General features: G+C 44.1%; 1 protein-coding gene across 4 annotated transcripts in view; it reads right to left on the reverse strand.

The window, feature by feature from the left end:
* The window catches only part of Syne1 (spectrin repeat containing nuclear envelope protein 1), a 461,524-nt gene that overhangs the window by 146,563 nt on the left and 294,160 nt on the right, over positions 1-20,801 (reverse strand). For all 4 annotated transcript variants that reach the window (XM_041680032.1, XM_041680030.1, XM_041680029.1 and 1 more), the window contains 8 exons: positions 16,146-16,331; positions 15,872-15,994; positions 14,927-15,109; positions 13,425-13,568; positions 9,326-9,520; positions 8,137-8,277; positions 1,370-1,537; positions 1,012-1,173 (listed from right to left, as the gene is read on the reverse strand). In XM_041680032.1, the coding sequence (XP_041535966.1) occupies positions 1,012-1,173; positions 1,370-1,537; positions 8,137-8,277; positions 9,326-9,520; positions 13,425-13,568; positions 14,927-15,109; positions 15,872-15,994; positions 16,146-16,331 (1,302 nt within the window). The remainder of the gene's footprint in view (positions 1-1,011; positions 1,174-1,369; positions 1,538-8,136; positions 8,278-9,325; positions 9,521-13,424; positions 13,569-14,926; positions 15,110-15,871; positions 15,995-16,145; positions 16,332-20,801) is intronic.

Genomic DNA, 20,801 nt, shown 5'->3' on the forward strand with positions numbered 1-20,801 from the left:
TCCCCTAACACAAGAGTTACACACGGCTTTGAACCATCCACCATACGGACGCTAGAAACTGAACCTGGATTCCATGCAAAAGCAGCATGCACCACCACAACTCGCCTATAGTTCAGTCTAAAGACACCTTTCAGCTGGGTTAGTGGTTGTGCACTCCTTTAATCCCAGCACTGGGGAGACAGAGGTGGGCAGGTCTCTGTGAGTTCGAGGCCAGCCTGGTCTATAAAGTAAGTTCCAGGGTAGCCAGGATTGTTACACACGGAAACCCTATCCTTGTAAAACAAACAAACAAATAAACAAGATACCTTTCTTCTCCTTTACTTTTTAGAGAGTTGTTACTTGCTCCTGGGGAGGGCTAGGCAGCACATTCCTGTGTCACACTGACTCAGTACATATCCTTAGGCCCCAGTCTTGGTCATTAAAGTTTTGACCATGCTCTGTTGGGAACTCTATAGAGTATGGGCCTCATTAGCAGTTCCCACGTCCCATGAAGGTATTGTAGCCCAAATTTTAAGCTGATGTGTTTTTAACCGCATCTTTCTAAACAGAAGTATGGAATCACATAAAGTTGACACTTTCTCTAACTTACATAAGGTTTTAAAATATGACTAGACTCAGAAAGACACAGGATAAAAACTTAGAACTCCTCACTGAAGCCTGAGGCTCACTCCCAGAAGAGGCCGACTTGGGACACAATTTATTCTTACAGCACTGGCACATGAAGGGAAGCAATCTGGCGACTGTAAAGAAACACACTGAGTATCAGAAAAAGTCCCAAATCAACGCCAATGCATGTAGCTTTTTAAAAATCAGAATCCAGGTCTGCTTTTCTCTTTTTCCTTCTTAGATCCCACCCTGAAGGAGTGGCGGCTACTCCCACCTTTGGGAATCCTGCTCACTCCAACAAGAACAACCACTCTCCTCTCCACAACCGGAGCCTGACAGGCCAACTAGAGAGCACAGCGATTCCATCACACAGGAAGCTGAAGTCATCGAGACTGCTATTTTTACCTGATGCTCAGCCATCTGGCTTTCTGGGCTCCGGCCGGGCTGGAGGCTCTCACTCAGCTTTGTCTCCATGGCCTCCATTTTGGTGGAAACGGACTGGAGGGAGTCTTGATACTTCTGCTGGCGTTCCAAAGCTTCGTAGAGAGTCCGCTGTTTCTCACTGATCTGTATGAGAAAGGGGATCTTACCAACGGCTTCCTACTTCTTATCTTGCAGGTTGTGACATTTCTTTCCTCACCGCTTTACCCAAGGGCTTGTGACTGTATCCTAGATATGTAACCGGGCCTGGGTTTCCAGAGACAATGCCTAAAGCGATGGGTGGCTGGGGGGCTTGACCAATTTGCCATCTTTAAAGGCTTACCACATTTTTTAAGGTTTCCCAGGAACGCTGTAAGTCACCCAGCCTGGCAGTCGCTGAAGGCTCGAGTCCGGGCTCATACAGTTCTTGGGATGCAGTGGCACTGGGGGGAATCCTTGCGGCATCTGTCTGCAGCCTCTCGGCCGACAGGGCTTGGTAGTACGCAATGTCCTGGGTGGAGAGCACAGTGTCGGAGTGGGGAAGGAAGAAGGCAAGCTCAGCATACCTAGGGAACTGTTCTTCCCTGAGTGCAAAGGACTAAGATTTACATCCACTGTTGGGTGCTTCAGACTCAGTAGATTAGAGCATGCTTGCAGCAAGCTTTAAAACACAGTAACCAAGTGCATTACAATTACTGTCATATTTTCACCAATATAAAAAAAATCAAGCATGCCAACATTTCAAATAGCCAAAATACCATCTTATGTTATATTTGGCAAAATGGTAATGCAACCTATTCAAGCAGTAACTTCTATTTAATAGGTTTACTTCTGTTTAACCAGTACACCTCGAACTAACCAGCATACCTTTATTTAACCAGTACATCGCTAGCTGACCAACATTCTTTGAATTAACCAGCACATCTCTATAGGACCACCATACCTCTGTTTAGCCAGCGCACTTCTAACAAGTACACCTAGAATAACCAATATACCTCTAGCTAACCAGTCTGCCTCTACTGAACCTAGTTAATTAGGCGCCTTGACTTAGTTAGAACACCTCTAATTAACTACTGCAGCTGTATTGAACCAGTTTAGAGAAGAGATGAGCTCTACCTGCTCTAGTTCCAGAACTAAAGTTCAAACATTGATTAATATTCTGAATAACTCTCGAAAGAACTTGTTTCAAAGATCAAGTCTAGGTAGAGGCAGGAGGGTTGGCGGTTCAAGGCTACCCTCAGCTCCAGAGAAAATTTAAAGCTAGCCTGAGCTATATGAGACTATCTCAAAAAAAAAAAATCTATAGACATTAATTTTGCAAATGAGGCCAGATTCACTATTCACAAACTAGATATTTTAAATATTAACTGGTGGGAAATATACAAAACAAAAATTTAAAAAGACCCGTCCATTCATTTCCTGGAAGTCTAGGAGAAATCAGCAAAGTTAGTGCTGAAATCATGATTTGGACTGTTTTTTAATTTCCTGTGTTGTATATATGTTGTGTATACTTCTTGTTTTAAGATGTAACTTATTGTACCAAGACACAATTGCACTTTCTGTTTTTTCAATAGTGTGTGTATTGCGTGTGCCATTTGTACATGTATGTGTTCATATGTGTGTACTTGCACATGGAGGCCAGAGGTTGCTTTGAGGTGTCTTCCTTGATGAGCCTTTACCTTATTTTCAAAACAGTGTCTGAATCAGAGCTCATTGAATCAGATAGGCTGGCTAGACGTGGAGCTCCAGGGGTCCACTGTCTCTGCCTCCTGGGTGCTAGGATTCCAGATGTGCAGCATCATGCTTGTCTTTTATAGAGATGCTGGGGACCCACACTTTCGGTAGGCACTGACTGCACCTCTCCCCAGTCCCTATGTGTGCAGTGGTCTATATGCACTTGTGAAGCATGAACCGGGAGCAGTGTTTGCATTCTGCCCATTGCTATCTGCAAAGCTCACTGCTTTTGCAGCTGTGCTATTGAAGGTAATTGTGGCCGTTTAAAACACTGAGCCTCACTGATAATCATGGATTGAGAAAATCTTTGCAGCCACTTGGAAAACATAATGGCAGGAAGTCGTCTGGTGTAGAAGGTGCGGTAGAGGCAGGTGGCCTGTCTCGGGTGGGCGAGAACCATAAGACACCAAAATTGGATCAGACTTGGGGTGGGACACTTGAGACTCCATCTGAATTTTCTTCCCACGCTCTGTAATTGGAACAAGTCACATCCATTCTGTGTACTGGCTCAACATTGAGAGTGAATGTCGCCTTCCACCCATCTTGTTATTGTTGCTGAAGTTTCTAGCTAGGTCCCAAATATTTATTGACGACATGGCATGTGGGTGCTGGTTTCTCCTCCTTTCTTTCCCTGCCACCGTCTTGATCAATCCAAATTTGCCCACCAGAGGGTATTTGTACATATGCATGTCACTCACATAAAACACACACATGACACACACACTACACAAAACACATAGAAAACAAATACAAAACAGGTACAGTTTATGTACATGATACACACGTACACATATAACACATGCTTTATAGCCAGCCCCACTTCTTGCTTTCTCTCTGAGTCCTGAGCACAGATGTGACATGATCATCCAGCCTTCTGCTCATGCCTATGCCTTGCCTGTCTGCCACTATATCGTCCCCTCTACCATGGACCAGATCCTTCTGGAAAACTGTGAGCCAAAATAAGCTGTCTCTCCCCAGAGCTGCTTTGACGGTACATTTTATCACAGCAACAAGATGGTAACTAACATCTCCACACATACGCATACACGCACATGCACACACACACACACACCCCTCCACACACACACTTCTATTGTGTCCCCTGATCTAGCATGATCTGTCCTAAGTTCCGTATATAGCTGCTAGTTAAATTCCTTCCGTGGTTCATTGCTGTCTTCTGGATAAAGTCTTGACTCATTCATGCGGCATGAATTCATGTATATGGTCCTTCACGGTGTGGGTTCCACAGCCCCTCCCAATCTAAGCTTTTCCAATGATACCGAAACCCTTTGCGGTTGCCACGTTGGCTCATGTTCTCTCTGCTTCTCCAGTTCTGCACACAGGGTCCCTTCTACCTGAGAAAGCTGTGCCTCCTGCCATCCTGGCCATCCTCCACATACCTCAGGAGGCTTCCTTCCCTTACAGCTAAAGGATCTGACGCAGACCTGAAACCACCTCGCTTGGTTGCTGCCTCTGTGGTCTCCCATGCCTCTGCTTCCCCTGACCAGGCCTCTTGCCTCCTTCAAGTCCAGTGGTTCTCAACCTTTCTAAGACTGTGACCCTTTAATATAGTTCCTCATGGGGGTCACCCCCACAATCATAAAATTATTTTTGTTGCTAATTCATAACTATACTATTGCTACTGTTATGAATTGTAATATCTCTGTTTTCCAAAGGTCTTAGGTAATCCTGTGAAAGGGTCATTCGATTGCCAGAAGGGTCACAACCCACAGGTTGAGAACCACTACTCTAGCTCCATTATCTGCCGTTTCTCACAAACTTGTGAGCTCCTTAATAACAGTCATAATGCCGAGGCTTTTCATTCTGGGCATTCAGCAAGGGACAGGTGGGGGAGGGGGAGTTGCACATAATGAATCTCATACCTAAATTTATTTTATAGGGATGGGAAGTGATACAGTATTTGCCCCATCTATTCCCAAGTTCTTACTCTAGGCACTTTCAATGACCCCCATAGTCAACCACAGGCCTGAACTTATAAGTGGAAAATTCCATAAAGAACACTTCACGCCGGGCGGTGGTGGCGCATGCCTTTAATCCCAGCACTCAGGAGGCAGAGGCAGGCGGATCTCTGTGAGTTCGAGACCAGCCTGGTCTACAAGAGCTAGTTCCAGGACAGGCTCCAAAACCACAGAGAAACCTTGTCTCGAAAAAAACCAAAAAAAAAAAAAAAAAAAAGAACACTTCACAAAAATTGTAAAGTTTTACCAGGGTACATGGATATAAGTGCTCTCTCTTATTGATGATGCTGGCAATCTCTTACTTGCCTTAATCTGAAAAATAATTTCTGGGTAGGGGTGTATATGTAGAAGAAAACAGGGTGTGGCTCCACGTTTGAGACGATCATCAGGAGTCTTAGAATGTAGGGTAAGGTAGGACTACTGAACTATTACTGCCACCAAGATGAAAAACCAAAGCCTGGCTGTAAACATGATAAAATTACTCAGTTACACACCCCGTTATAAATAAGGAAGGTCCTCAAAAAGCAAGAATGCAATTTGTTACCAAAAAAAAAGGTTTGTGTTGGCTCTATGTATAGTTGGTTCATGCCTTCCAACACATGAGCTCTATGTGTACATGGTTCATGCCTTCCGACATGACAACGGGGTTCTTAAGAGGTGAAAGTCCTTCAGTCTGTTGTAGGAAGACTACTGGAAATCAATAAGTAAATTACTACGTAGCCCTATCTGTTATCATTAATACTTGGGAGAGTGAGGAATCACCCTTAAAAATAGGAGTCTCCCTGCTCATGTGTCTAAGGTTAAGCTGCCCAAGGAAATAAATCTGGACATATTTGGCTAAAATTCAATCCACATTTTTCTAGTCTTCAAAGTAATAGTGCTTAAACATCTCATTTAATATTGGTGACTTTGTGTTGACATCAATTTCCATTTATACATGAGGAGTTGGGGAACTTCCTGGAGGGAAGTCAGCTTGGACCCAAAAGGGTTGTGACCTCATGGAGCTTCTGACCTGGAGGCCAAGGGTGTGACAATATTTGTCTCAACTCTTCCACGGAATCCAGGTCATTGCTTGTGCCTAAGGGGATGGAGAAGACAGCAGCGAATTCTGAGGACGCCTCCGCCTCCGTGTTTCTCCTCTCTCCCAGTCAGCAGAGGGAACACACTGAGTGTGGGGGGAATCTGTTTGTTATGTAACAGAGATCTCCTTACAGAAAGAGCAAGCACAGAGCCTCTCCACCAGGGATGTGATGTACTGAAGGAGTTATATCCGGCTCTTCCTTGAAGGGATGCACATTCTGTACAGCCGTGGCGGCAGTCTCAAAACGGAGCTGAGGGGGTAGCCTCCAGAAGCTCCTGAAGCTTTGAAACCAGCTCTGAAATCTAGAGCACTCCTGCCCAAGCTGTTATACGTTTCTAATGGTGTGATTTCTACTGTACAAGAGGAACACGTGGCCAACTGGGGGAACCAATAGATTGATTTGATTGAGCAATGCCATAGTGCCCTCCAACTCAAGATGTCTGCCTTAGCCCAAGGAAGGTCACTGCTACCAACAAGAATGTCAGTAGAACCTACTGCCCTATCTGGATGTCTGCCCACCAATGTGATTAAATTGGCATTTCCTTGTGATCAAAGAGATCTTGTTAAAAACTAAGCCACAGGAAGTCTCACATAGCTCAATTTCAGATGTCAATATGCACTATGATTGATGCCAATTAGTAACAAGAAAAATGCGCGTGTGATCCGTCATGACACTCTGGACAAAACTCACACGTACATTGAAAGCGTGTTTCAAGATAGAGCACAGAAACAGACATTTTACAAAAGTCATAGAGTTTTCAGCATAGTCTCCAGATTTGTACTAATTGTTCTACTTGAAAATTGTGAGAGTATTACATAATCTCTCAATATATAAGCAGCTGACTATCGTCCATTTCCTCTGATTCTAGTAACATCTGTAACCACACCAAAGAATATATCAGCAAAGGGTGAGTAATTCATATTTTTAATTCAGAACTTGGGAAACAGCTCTGAACTTCTCCTTTTTTCTTGTTCTCATTAATTTCCTCTTATTACTCTCATCATTACTTAATTCTTACTGACCTTTCTGCTCTGAATGTAAGGCAGAAGTTCTTTGGCTCAGCATGCATGGAGGCGTTTCTGTTTTGACTGGATTTGGTATTTTTGAGACCTTCTCACTCTGTAACCCAGGCTGGAGGGAAACACACTCTGTAGCTCAGGAAGGCTTTGACCTCGTGGCAATCTTACCTCAGCCTCCCAGTGCTAGGACTACAGGTGTGAGCCACCACACCCAGCTAAAAAAACTCGTCTGGCGAATGGGTGGAATAAGAACTTCTCTAGAGAGGTGGTGGCGCACACCTTTAATCCCAGCAGGCTGCTCAGATTCAAGGCCAGCCTGGGCTACACAGCAGTTCCAGGACAGTCAAGGTTACATAGAATCGTGCCCAACAAAACAAACAAAAATCTTCCCTAGAAGGTTACCACTTTCTACCAATGGATTCCATATTATCTAAAGGCATCATAGATGCTCTATTCCTTTTTATTTGGATAGTTGTTTCCTTTATCATGGAAGTGCGTGGTCCACCTAAAGTAAAAGCGACGTGGTAGATTACGGTGCAGCCTACAGTATGTTTGCCCTAATTAGTGCGTCTACAATATCATCTCAGCGCTTGAGCGGTTGCATAACTTCCTAGCAACACCATTAAAATCTGTCAAAATTTGTTTTGGCTAAAAATACAGCATCGCTTATCACGCATTAAAAGTTTTGGTTATTTTTAAAATATTTTGTTTATATCAAATATGTATCCCTAAACGTTTCGACACATAACTTAGAATGTGCTATATTTAGTATAAGATATGTTCAAATGCAGCCCAGAACAAGGTTCATCTTCATTTTTTGAAAAATAAAAGTCTCATATGGATGTAAGATTTTCTATTTAAATTAGGACATCGTGTTAGCAGTGTGCTCAGGACGTGTTAACTGGGCCACAGAATCAATCATACATACTCCTGTGTTCTCTGTTCAGATACAGTGCCCCATGTCTGTGATTGCTTTGGGAAGCTTTGCGGCCTTAAAGGGACCTTCTTCAGGCTTCAATTTTCATGAATGAATTTTTATTGATATTGGGTTATAATTCCCATAGACTGATTTTTTCTCATCTCACTGTAGTTTAGGAGATGTGGCCACATATAGGACCAGTTGACAGTCGTAATTTGTTGTCTCACTTGACAATCACACATCACTGATGGTACTAAAGCACTTAGCGGATGTGTCCCTAGATCCCAATTCAGTCACACGGCAGTCTAAAGGGGATGAACAGTGGAGCACTGGATCCGGCAGGAGCTCACAGCAAAAACAAGGTGGATGGGAGGTACCTGGTTAACAGACGCCTCTGTGTTAGCCACAGGTGATGGAGAGCGGCAGGCAGGTGGGGAGGAAATCTCACTGTTGGTTCCCTCCTCCCCAGACTCTTCCGTGACGGGTGACAGCAAAGTGTGACAGCGACCCGCAGTCATCTGCCACGCAAAATGTAGCCCGGAGGACATGAAAATCAGTTAGCTGTGTTAGCACAGAACCTCCACAGACACAGTTCAGGCCATCATTAACTACCCAAGGCCGGAATCAATGAGGCTAATTTACATGTTAACTTATTAATTCTGAGTTAGTATTGAAAAGTATGATCTTCAAGTGAATATGATGCTAATGCTGTTTCTAAAATAGAGAATCCACGGCTGCGCATCATAACCGAGAGTTTTGCTTTGGTTTGAAAGTATCTGTAGTTTTATTGAGGGTGTTTGTGTCTTTATGAAATAAGTAGAAAAACCATGCGTCAAACAAGGAAAAGAGTATATGGAACAAAACCTGGTCTATTGTGTCATCTTAAGTTCCAAGTGCCCTAGGAAGATGATGCATTTAATGTCACACGTGACCACATGGGTTTGGGTTGAGTTACACATTACCTGAAGCATGGCTTAGTCGAAAAAAAATACACATTATCAGAAGACACTGTAGTTACCAAAACACTCGGTGTATTTTAAGTTATAAAATATATGGGAAAATAATGGCACAAAAGATTAAATAACACTCTTTTTTTTTTGACCCAAGACTAAACTTGGAATTCTCGATTTCCTTATTTTTCTCATAATAGCTTTTCTTCTATTTTTCACTAATCATATGGTACATGCATATGTGTGCGTATATGTATATGTATGGATGTATATATTCAATTTGGAAAACAGTGAAATAAATGTATCATGCCTCCTACCTCCCTGTGGTGTAAGGAATTGTTTTCAAAATAAAGCACGCCGTGGGTCAGTATTATTGCAAAATTGCACATGAATGAAGGGCAGATCTTGGACTCCAAATCTAACGTTCACAGTTCCAACTGCCACTGTGTACAGGGTTAAAGATCAGCTCTGGCCCCTGAACCGCCTCTGCAATTGAAGAAAACAGCCCCTAAACTAGAATCGACAAGCTCTAAAGCTACTCTCTAAAGAAGCCTTTGACCAGCCAGGCTCTGGTCAAAAGAGCAAAGCTAGCAGGAGGGGCAGACTTGAGCCTTACCATGACCACCGAGGGGTGGGCCGAAGGCGTGGGGAGGAGCTCACGGTCCAGGTCCTCAGTCCCTTCCGCCAGCCCCTCGACCTCGGTCACAGTCAGCAGCATGGTGGCGTGCTTGGCTTTCATCGTCAGCATCTTGCATTTGGAATTCAAAGAGGCGATCTGCTCCTGGTAGCCCTTGATTTTCTGCGCCAGCTCCTGAGGAAACATTTCCCCCCACTGTGTCAGCGCAGCATCAAAAGGAAACAGTAGCGGCGTTCATCTTCCTGCAGCCCGGAGCCAATGAGAGGCGGAGCCGAGCCCTGCGCTGAGCAGAGGCGGTCTGCAGCTGCTGGCTGCTTGCACCCTCTAGCCCTGCCGAGCCAGACCACAGCACAGCCTGGCCCAACTCCAGACGGTGCGCCCCAGGCAAGCTTGAGTTGGGAAAATGGGGCGTGCAGTAGGGATTGGAGCCCTGACAGGTCACCCTTATGCCGCCATGAACTTCCAACGCGAGGAGGAGCTGGCAACTTTTAAAAAAATACCTGAAGCCTCTGAAATTTACCAGATGGTTCATGCCATGGAAATTAGGTCATGTGATGACTAAAACTTAAAAAAAAAAAAAACAAAAAAAAAAACACTGCTCAGCTCTTATGCTGACTACATCCAAGAGGTGGCAGTCGGTAGGAGAGGGTCACAAAGTAAAACTGCCTGCTGGCTCCTGTGCCGCAGACGGTTGTTTCTCATATGAATATTACATATGAAATCTATGATACTTAATTTGTAATGAATGATAGAAATAATCCCTGAAAGTCTGACTGACCTCCCAAATCTGTCAATTCAGCCTATGCTCTTTCAGCAAACACATCACACCTCAAGGGTTTCTCATATTTCAAAGCAAAGCTCTAAAGTATTGTGAAAATTAATGCCTTCTAATCTTATTTTGCTCTTGAAAAAATATTATTTGAGACCCAGCTGAAACATTTTGTGACTGTACTCAAGATGTCACACTGTTCCTAAGAAGGGTTAAGTACGGATCAGTTCCAGGAGTTTGGGTTTCTAAATATTTACTGCTATAGATTCTTGCTTGCATAAAAATATTACATTCAGCCGGGTGGTGGTGTTGTGTGCCTTTAATCCCAGCACTTGGGAGGCAGGCAGATCTCTGTGAGTTCAAGGTCAGCCTGGTCTATAAGAGCTAGTTCGAGGCCAGGCACCAAAGCTACAGAGAAACCTAGTCTCAAACAAACAAAAAAACAAAGAACTAATAAGGCCTATATTGCAGGAGCAGGGGCAAATTATCATTGACTGTCTTCAGTACCCTTCAGACAGTATCCACCACTGTCTGACGGAACCTCATGGAGGCAGCAGGCAATTCCTTTCGGGGTGTGTTAAGTTCTGACAATGCCAAGAGCTAAGACTGTCATCAGACAGCATCTGAAGCATAGCAAAGAGGTTTCCTGGCTTTTCTGTTAAGATACCTGCCCACGCTTCCCACTGAGGCGCTTCAAAAATACCTTGATTTAGGATTTTCTTTCTATAGCTATAACATCATCCTTTCTATGGTGTAGCATGCTGTAGGAGGGCCACCCAAATCCATGTTCCTTGGGCATGGTCATTTCTATTTGGCTCAAGAGTGAGCTATCTTTTATTCCCTTTGAGGTAAAGACATTGAGCATCAATTTCTGTTTTCTTTTTCCTTGGTTGGAGGTGGGGAGTAGAGGGAGTGGTTTTCTTGAAAGATAAAATCTTTTTTTTTTTCCAAGACAGGGTTTCTCTGTGGCTTTGGAGCCTGTCCTGGAACTAGCTCTGTAGACCAGGCTGGCCTCGAACTCACAGAGATCCTCCTGCCTCTGCCTCCCGAGTGCTGGGATTAAAGGCGTGTGCCACCACCGCCCGGCGACAGAATCTTTTTTGTTGTTGTTTTTGTTTTTGCTTTTTTTTTCCCCAGGGTTTCTCTGTGTACCTCTGGCTGTCCTGGAACTCCTCCATAGACCAGGCTGGCCTTGAACTCACAGAGATCCGCCTGCCTCTGTCTCACCGAGTGCTGGGATTAAAGGTGTGCACCACCACTGCCAGGCTGAAAGATAGAGTCTTGCTATGTAGATTCATGTGCCCTTTGAAATTTTTCAAAGAGTAAAATAAGCACAACTTAAGAGAGCTGTTGTCACTGTATCAGACTCTTTAAAGCTGAAATTCGATGAGAAGTACTCAGAAAATACAGGGAGCAACCCACACCCCGATTTTTACGTCATCGCCACTCCGCTCTCTCCACTAGGCACTTCCCTTCCTGCCTTTGTCTTTTCTGCACAATGACCTCCGTGTGTGTCTACACTGTTATTTATATGAAACATCTTCTGAGGCACGGGAGGAAGCTAGCCAATGCCAACACAGAGACAGGACTACACGGAGAACCTGTGACAGAGTGAGGCAGGTCACTTTCTGAGTCTACTAGTAATTCTGCAGAGGGGTGGCTCTGTGACCTTAGACAGTCATTTCTTGTCGTAAACCACCCTCCTCTTTTTGTGATGATGTCACACAAGTCTGTTACAGTGCAAAAAAAAAAAAAATCATCAAAATTTGAATTTGACCAGCACTAGATTTCCGAGCTCAAGAGGTCACTTTTTAAAAGTAGATGTCTTATCATTTTTCCTTCCATCCTTCCTTCCTTCTTCCTTTTGTAATCCCAGCCCTTGGAAGTCTGAGGCAGAAGAATCTGGAGTTTGAGGCTAGCCTGTGCTACATAGGGAGTCCTTGCCCTCCCTCCCCATCCCACTAAAAATCTAAAAAACAAAAACCCAATTCTCATAAGGTTGAGCAAGAGAGATGTCAATTTCTAAAATTATTTTCAAAATATAAGCTTTAGTAATAGTTAATGTTACTCTAGACAAGTTATAGAAATATTTGGGTCATAATAAAAGAAAGATAGAAACAGCATTTTGGATCTTATGAAACGGAAATAAAATAATACATAGCAAATACATAATATACCATGGAGACAGTGATTTCAAAAACTGGCACTAATCATTACCAGTAAGTAAAAGAAACAACTAACAGATGATGGCCATAGCTATTAAAATGAATATAAGCAGAATATTGATTTTGCAAATCATAGAAAAGTACTATTCTTTTTTTTTTTATTTTGGAGACAGGGTTTCTCTGTAGTTTTTGGTGCCTGTCCTGGAACTAGCTCTTGTAGACCAGGCTGGCCTCGAACTCACAGAGATCAGTCTGCCTCTGCCTCCCGAATTCTGGGATTAAAGGTGTGCGCCACCACCGCCTAGCAAAATGTACTATTCTGATAAAGCATGTCAAGAAATCTTGTACTTGGATGTTGAAAGCAGGCATGAGGTTTTCCGTGTTTAAAGGGAATATTTAATCTCTGATATTACTTCCATACTGGGGCCAGAAAGGAGAAACAGCAGATAGAAGGACAAACTAAATGTCTGTCCTTGGCATAAAGGAGTAAGATGCCCCTTTCTGAGTCACCCACCAAAATGTGTGGAGCTTAGAGACAGTCCCAAGTCAATTGACTTAGTCAAAAATGACAGGCAGTAGAGGAAACTCGCTGCTGAAATGTCACAGGGCTTTGTCACCCTGGAGCTGTGAGACCTGAGACCAGGAATGTGGAAGGAATGTGTCTGGGATTAAGGTCAGGATGGTGACTAAGAGACTAGGAGGAGGCGCCTTTGAGTGCGAAATCACTGACGACTCCTGATTTTAGTGAGGAGCCTAAGCAATGGACAAGTGAAGATGATTTTCTCCATACTATGAAGCCACCCTTGGTAAGAAGGCAGACACAGCAAAGTGGTGAGCATGGCTGTTTCTTATAAGGCTTCAAAATCAAGAAGCAGGCTATTTTCATGAATTAACTGCTTCGCGCTATGATCTCTTCCCATGCCTGGGATACTTGGTGGGACAAGTCACGAACAGCCTATAGAGGATGCAGAATGCAGGGGAATTCCTGTGTTATTGAATAACCTTTAAAATGCAAAGCCAGCCAAAGTGCTGTGCAGGAACCAAACAGATCCCCCACAGGGCAGGGAGTACCTCCCTGTCAGCCACAAAATGAAGCTAGTGTCCGGGGGTCAGTACTTTTACCCTGCCCGCCCTTCTGTCTCACCTCATGCCGAGAAATCTGAGCCTGTAGCTCCTGGATGTTACTCGTGGCCACGGGCTTGTCCTCAATCTCTCTGTGAGCCGCTTCTATCAGCTGCTGGAGATGCTTCATTTCCTGTTCATACTGCTCATATTGCACCACTGCCTCCTTTGAGAGAACAAATGAGGATATGTTTTTCTATAAAGTTACTGGGTGGCTTTGCCACTAAGTGTTTCCCAGTGTCCAGGAAATCAAAACGAGATGGGTAAAGTCCTTTAGATGCCACAAATTACTAGCTTTCACTTAGATACATCAACTTTATCTTTTAAAAAAAATACTGTAATGAAATTATTAATAAAATCAAAACGAATAAGAAGTTAGGAGTCTCTCTGTCTGCTTAGACTGTCTAGAAGGTGAAAGGCTGTAGCCAGTGGGTGGAGCAGGCAGCACAATAGGCTTCCTTGTCTCTCTGTACAAGAGGGTTAGGGAAATATCTCAGAGAAGTGACTGCCATGCAAGCGTAAGGATCTGAGTTCAAATCCCCAGTATTAAAACAAAATGCCACATCTGCAACCCCAGCTCTAAGCAGTGAGGGGTTAGGCCCCGAGGCTCATGAGTGAGTCAGTATCAGCAAACCCACTAGCTCCAGGTTCAACCACAGACTGTCTCAAAAAAAACAGGGGGCAATCAAGGAAGACAGTGTTGACCTCTCTAGCCTTCATCTAAGTGTACGAGGACATAAACCTACACACACTCACACACACACACATGCATACCCACATTGCCATGTACATATACCACACACAAAAGTACAAAGCAAAATCTAAAAGAATGTTGAATAACAAGATACCGGCCAAGAGCGCGAGTAGCAGATAATACTAATTAAGCCTGACCTGCAGCCTCCGGGCTCTGAAGTCTAACAAATTACAAGGTAGTGAATGATCGAAAATGGCTGGTGAAATGAGCATTTCGTGGTTTTAGAGAGACATAATTATTCATAAAGCAGGTGAGCACTACAAAAAGAGAGATTGCCGTAAGTAGCACGATTTCTTCATGGAAATGCTTTTTCTTCTATTATCACAAGAGGTTAAAAGCTGTGCTTGGATGTCCTTCTCAGGCCAGAAAATGCACAAATTAGCTGAAACACGCAAGTAATTGTGTAATATAGAACAACAAGCCCGTATCACCATATCTAGATCCCTCCCAGGTGCATAGACGATCACGTACAAAATTAATGTCTATGAGTCATTCTTTACACACACAAAAAAACCACCATCAGAAGATAATTTTCACTAAAAGATAATTTTTAGAGAGCTTTCCCCTGGCGTTTGTGGATGATCCACGTGATAGCTTTAATCTCCTGGCTTTATATAACGACAACAGACTGTCAAATTTAGCACTCTGGGTGTTTTGATGGCTGAGCCCACACAATGCTAAGAAAAGCAGCCCATGACTCATGGTGGTGCACTTGCTCCGCTGCCATGGGCTCAGCCGGCCGACTGAACCTGCTACCCCGCTGCACCTGCCTGCATGATGTTGTACTGTTGGATGGCTGTGTGCTGCAGCTGACTGGCTTCCTCCTGCAGCCGCAGGGCAGCGTGGCACAGGGGCAAGCTGGCGACCACATCCTCGGGGATCCGGAGAGCACTCTGGCAGAGCTGCACGGCTTGCACCTTGGGCTTCAGTGACTCCATCTCAGACAGCAGATGCTGAAAGGGGCAGGATCAGGGTTTACACTCTTAGTAATTTCATTGTGTATCGCATAAACACAGACATTTCCTGAATGGGGGCAACGGGGTCCACAGTTTGCAAGGAACATATGCTCTTAACAACACATCTGCTTTAAGACTATCCTTGGGCTTAGAAAACAGTTTTCTTGTCTTTTTTTAAAAATACAGACCCCCCCCCATACATCTTAGATTATTGCATGTGTATGTATGTATTCGTGTGTGTATGGGAAAATACATATGTACATTTGAGTTCCTATTTGTAGGTATAATGTGGGTATTGTACATATGTATGTGCATGTGTAAAGAGCTCAGAGACAATAAACTTGGATATCATTCTTCAATAGCTGGTTACATTTTTAAATGTTAAGACATGATCTCTCACTGACTGAGAGCTTGTCAAGTAGAGTAGGCTGGGTGGCCAAAAAGCCCAGGGAACCCACCAGTTTCTTTCTCCCCTGCACTGTGGTTTTAAGGACAGGGCACCCTGTCTTGTTTTAATGTTTTTCTGATACAAGATCTCCTCACATAGCTCTTGCTGGCCGGGAACTCACATAGACCAGGCTGGCTTTATCTGCCTGCCTTTCCCTCACCTAAGGGCTGGGATAAGGTATGCTCTTCCACACCTGGCCACACCCAGCTTTTTGAGTTCTGGGAATCAGACCTTCTGCTTGCAAGGCAAGAACTTCTATGACTGAACACCCCTACCCCCACTCCTGTCCATCCTAAATTCTTTTTGGTTACCTGTCGGTGGGACAGTTGCTCCTTGAGACTAAGGCGCCCTACTTCTGGGGAAGTCAGGACGGCTTGGGCTTGTTCCAAAGCAGCCTGTAAATTTCTCAGCTCTCCTTCAAACTTTTTCATATCCTGGAGAACAAAATCCCACTTGAACATCAATACATTGACTTGAAGTTCAAAGTCCTATAGCTAAAGAGCAGCACCACACTCAGGAGACTATCTTATCCTGGGTGAGCACTTTCTCCCCCTGACAACGTGCCAGGTTTGTTTGTTTGTTTACCTTGGCTGCATCTTGGAGACTCTGCAAACGAGCTCGGATCACCTGCCTTAACTCCTCAGTCTCCCGTCCTAACTGTGTCACTTGCTGGGACATTTTCTCTGTGTAGTACACGTGGGCCAGGTGCTGCACTTTCTCAGCCATTGCTTCCAGGTCACTGTCGATTTCTTCAGACTCCGCTAGCAGTGTCTAGGGCGAAGCGTTGACAGGGCAGTTTAAAGACAAGGAAGGGGTCAAGGAGATCTAAGCTGTGATCCACACTCGCCCTTCCTGCTGTGGGACCTTTTTTTTTTTATTATTATTATTTATTTATTTATTTTTATTTTTTAAATTCTTTTTTTTGTTTTTTTTTTAAATTTTTAAAAATATTTATTTATTTATTATGTATACAATATTCTGTCTGTGTGTATGACTGCAGGCCAGAAGAGGGCACCAGACCTCATTACAGATGGTTGTGAGCCACCATGTGGTTGCCGGGAATTGAACTCAGGACCTTTGGAAGAGCAGGCAATGCTCTTAAGCACTGAGCCATCTCTCCAGCCCCCGGACCTTTTTCTTTTTACAGTGATTATTTATAAATGTAGGAAAAATAAAGCATCCCATTATATCGTGTCCTTGGCAGGGATGTCAAGGTTTTGACCCCGTGACACAATGCCATCTCTGACAAATATGTTGAGGAACATTCATGGCTGTCCTGGGATGCACACACACATGTATGCTGTAGGCCAGCCATGCCTGAAAGGACACCTGTAAGAAATAATTGCTAGTAAATCTGGGCATATTTTTAGGCAGCTAAGAGCACAGGGTTATCTACTTATTTGTCTTTTCCACCTGACATTAGAGCAGGTGGATTTTCTTACATTTGTTAAGGGTGGGGAAACCCAGGCAGCTTTGCCTCCTGATGGAAACACATGAGAACTCTCTAAGATGAGTTCCCTTCTGGGCTTCCGAGTGGATAATCCTGGTGGCCTGAGGTTGCTGTCTTTGATCGGGGATGCAGTTGCCCATATCATGAACACTAATGTCAGCCACACCTAGGATGCCTAATTCAGGCTTCGCTATCTCTCTGGTATCTCCTTGCCTCCCCATCTTCCAAGAGAGGCCTGTGCTTGTGGGCTGCCGTGGCGACGCTGCCACCTCTGCTCCCTGACACCAGCCGTCTGCTTTCCACTGCTGTGCTGGCTTTGTGTGAGCAAACCCTGAACTAGACATCTGCAGGGAGAGATTATCTGTCAGTGACTTCAGGGTAATTTTGACACAGAGCCCAGGTTCCTGAAGGCTTTTAGCCACCCTTCTTACCAGCTGGTTCTTCTAACTCCTTGTTATTTCAAGTTTTCCAGGCCACCAAAGGCAGCCTTCTCTCTAGCTGTTAGTATTTCCACAAGACAGTGGGCCTCATAGGAGGAGTGGGGCAGGGGTAGGCAGTGGGGTTTAAGACTTGTGCAGTGTAACCTTCTGCTAAGACGCCTTCCTTGACCTTCCTCTTCAGTCAGGCAGTTGTGATTCCCTAGTCTCCGGGGTACCTGGAACCCTCCCTCTCTGCCTTATAGACTGTAACTGTCTCCATCTCTGTTCCTCTTTCCACTGGTCACTTCTGTAGGGATAAGGGACAGGCAAGTATCCCTCCCATTCCAAATGTTTGTCAAAATTTCTAGATAGGGAAAATATTATATAATTATTTGTCAGGTGAACAAAAACAAAATGAATTAGTCTGAAACTATAAAAAACTACTTCAATTTTTTTTAATGTAAGGATGAAGCTATATAGTTTGTAGAAAAATGGATGTCACCGGAGATAAATCTTATCAAATCAATTAAGTCAGAAAGACAAATAACACACATTTTCTCTCAGTTGTGGGTCTTGAACTTTACAGCTACAGAAGGTCAAGCATGTACAGACGCCACGAAGGGAAAGTCAATGCTCTCTTTGAACAACAAAGAAGATGGGAGGGCTAAACTAGGGAGGACAGGGGGTGCAGAGATGGCTCAGTGGCACTTGCTGCTCTTGCAGAGGACCCAGGTTCTGTTCCCAGCCCCCAAATGGTGGCTCAAATCTGTCTGTAACTGAATTTCCAGGAAATTCAATGCCTTCTTCTTATGCATACACACACACACACACACACACACACACACACACACACACACTCTCACGTGCACAATGAAAATAAACCTCAAAGAATGAGGAGGGTGAGACTGGCGGTGGTGGCACACGCCTTTAATCCCAGTACTCGGGAGGCAGAGGCAGGCGGATCTCTGTGAGTTCGAGGTCAGCCTGGTCTGCAAGAGCTAATTCCAGGACAGGCTCCAAAACCACAGAGAAACCCTGTCTTGAAAAACCAAAAACAAAACAAAGAAGCAAACAAAAAACCAAAAAAGAATGAGGAGGGCAGTAGGATATGGGGAAATATTCTCAAAATATACTCTATACATGCATAAAGTAGACTTGTTTAACCCTGTATAATGATATTAATAATAATTTTTAAATCTCATCAGATAAACATGGTGGATTATGCCTCTGGTTGGTCCTAACACTCAGGAGTGCAGTGAGCTCAAAGCCAGGCTGGACCACATGATACACTCCAGGTTTGCCAGGGCTGTACAGCAAGGCTGCAACTCAAAAGCCAAAACCTACAATGAAAATCTCCATGATCTCTTCTGAAACTTGCATTAGGTTTCACTGCATGGAAACATCTTACAAAAGCACTGTGTGACATTTGCTTTTCCTTTAAGATTCCACCACCACAGGGCCATCAGGAAGCACAGTAGGTCAACAAAATTGTGGGTCAAGCCCGAGGGTCTGAGTTGAGTGGATTCCATAGTCGGAAGACAACTGACTCCCAAATACTGTATCCTGATCATTACAGGCATGTGTGTCTGAATTCTCTCTCTCTCTCTCTCTCTCTCTCTCTCTCTCTCTCTCTCTCTCTCGCACGCACACACACTAAAATCCCACTATAGTCATTAGTATCACATTAAATATTTTCAAAATTTCGGATTAAAGCCTCACTTAAGGAATCCAGGAGGTGAAATCAATAGGTCTGAGCTGTGCCATCCTTGATCATCACCACATATAAAGGTAATCGCTTTTCAGATCGTTTTTTACTGAATTACCAGCATTGTTAAAAATATAGCAGCCTGGTAGTGGTGGCGTGTATCTTTAGGCAGAGGCAGGAGGATCTCTGAGTTTGAGGCCAGCCTGGTCTACCCAGGGAGTTTCACGACAGACTCCAAGGCTACACAGAGAAACCCTGCCCGGGGGGGGGGGGCAAAACAAAGCAAACAGAGAAAAGCCGTGTTATCTTGACAGGTAAAAGTTAAAATTCCCTTTATCTTTCCTGTTCTTCAATCTGCATCTTTAGATGTCTAGAAGTTGGCTGCATTTCCTTTGCTTACCAGCTAATTTGTAACGCGTCTAGCCTGTCAACATCTAAGCCCATCACACAGCGAATGACTGAACTGAGAACTACAGTTGTTCGCGTATGGGAGAAATTTCCTGAGTGGAGAAGGGAGATGATAGGTAGGGGTTGGAATTTGAGCCACGGAAACATCCCAGGAGGAAAAAACATCCAGAACCCAGAACCATGTCAAGTAGAAAATAAGGAAATTTATTTTTCCTTTGCACATAGGAAATAGTCAACCATGTAACCTAAATGGAAGGCAGCGACTGAGTTTTTTGGCAGGACCTGTTAGAAATATGCATTTAATCCAATCAGCACTTACTTAAAGGATGAAATAATTTCCAAAGAATATGACCAAAAGGAAAGGAACGTTTCTGTCTCCTGAGTTCAGAGGAAATGAAGTCATGTATCCTCCAGGGTGTAGATAGAGGTCCGTTCTCAGCTGCTCTGACCTCCTGAGTAAGCCACATGACTCAGCCCTGGCTGGGGCTAAAAGGAAGCAGGTGAAAGGACCTGCCTGGAACCCCAGCCTATGCCAGGTACGCGCTGGGTGTCTGCTCACGACTGACATAGGGATATTATGGTCATTCCTGTATTACAGATGAGAAGGCAAACCCGAGAGACAGGATTTTGTTCCTCGTCACACAGTGCCAGTTGATAGAGTTTGGGTTTTTCTTCCTTCCTGGTGGGACGCCTGTCATCTCTCCACATGCCCCTGTGTCTCTTCATGTGAAAGAATTTCCTGCATTTAACTTCCAGTGGAAGTTCTACAGCAGCAGCAACAACACAAAAACACACGTCCCATAGCACAGGACTGACAGTTTTGGGGTTCAGGGAAAGGGTGGTATAAAAAAATAGAGGATAAGTATTTATGGGCAGTCTTGTGAACTCTCACCCTTAACTACTTTTGGTCAGACTAGAATAGCAAGTCATGTTGTTGTTGCTTGTTTGCTTTTAAATACTGTTTTTAAATGACATTTATTTATTAGCGGGGAACACATGCATGCCACAGGGCACATGGAGGGGGTCAGAGGACAAGGGCAGGAGTCACTTCTCTCCTTCCACCATGCAGGACCCAGGGATCAAACTCAAGTCATGAGACTTTGTGGCAGCCACCTTTTCCCACTGAGTCATCTAGCTGATTCCCAAACATTCCTTTTAGCTGACACTCACAATAATTTCGCACTGTGGTCACTTAAATTTTGGGTCAGTCTGACCAGTCAAATGAACTGTTTCTATTCATTCTTTGTTAACATTTTTTC

This window comes from Microtus oregoni, unplaced genomic scaffold (genome assembly GCF_018167655.1).
Source record: "Microtus oregoni isolate MIOR12 unplaced genomic scaffold, Mior012 000033F_ref0000390, whole genome shotgun sequence".
NCBI lineage: Eukaryota > Metazoa > Chordata > Mammalia > Rodentia > Cricetidae > Microtus > Microtus oregoni.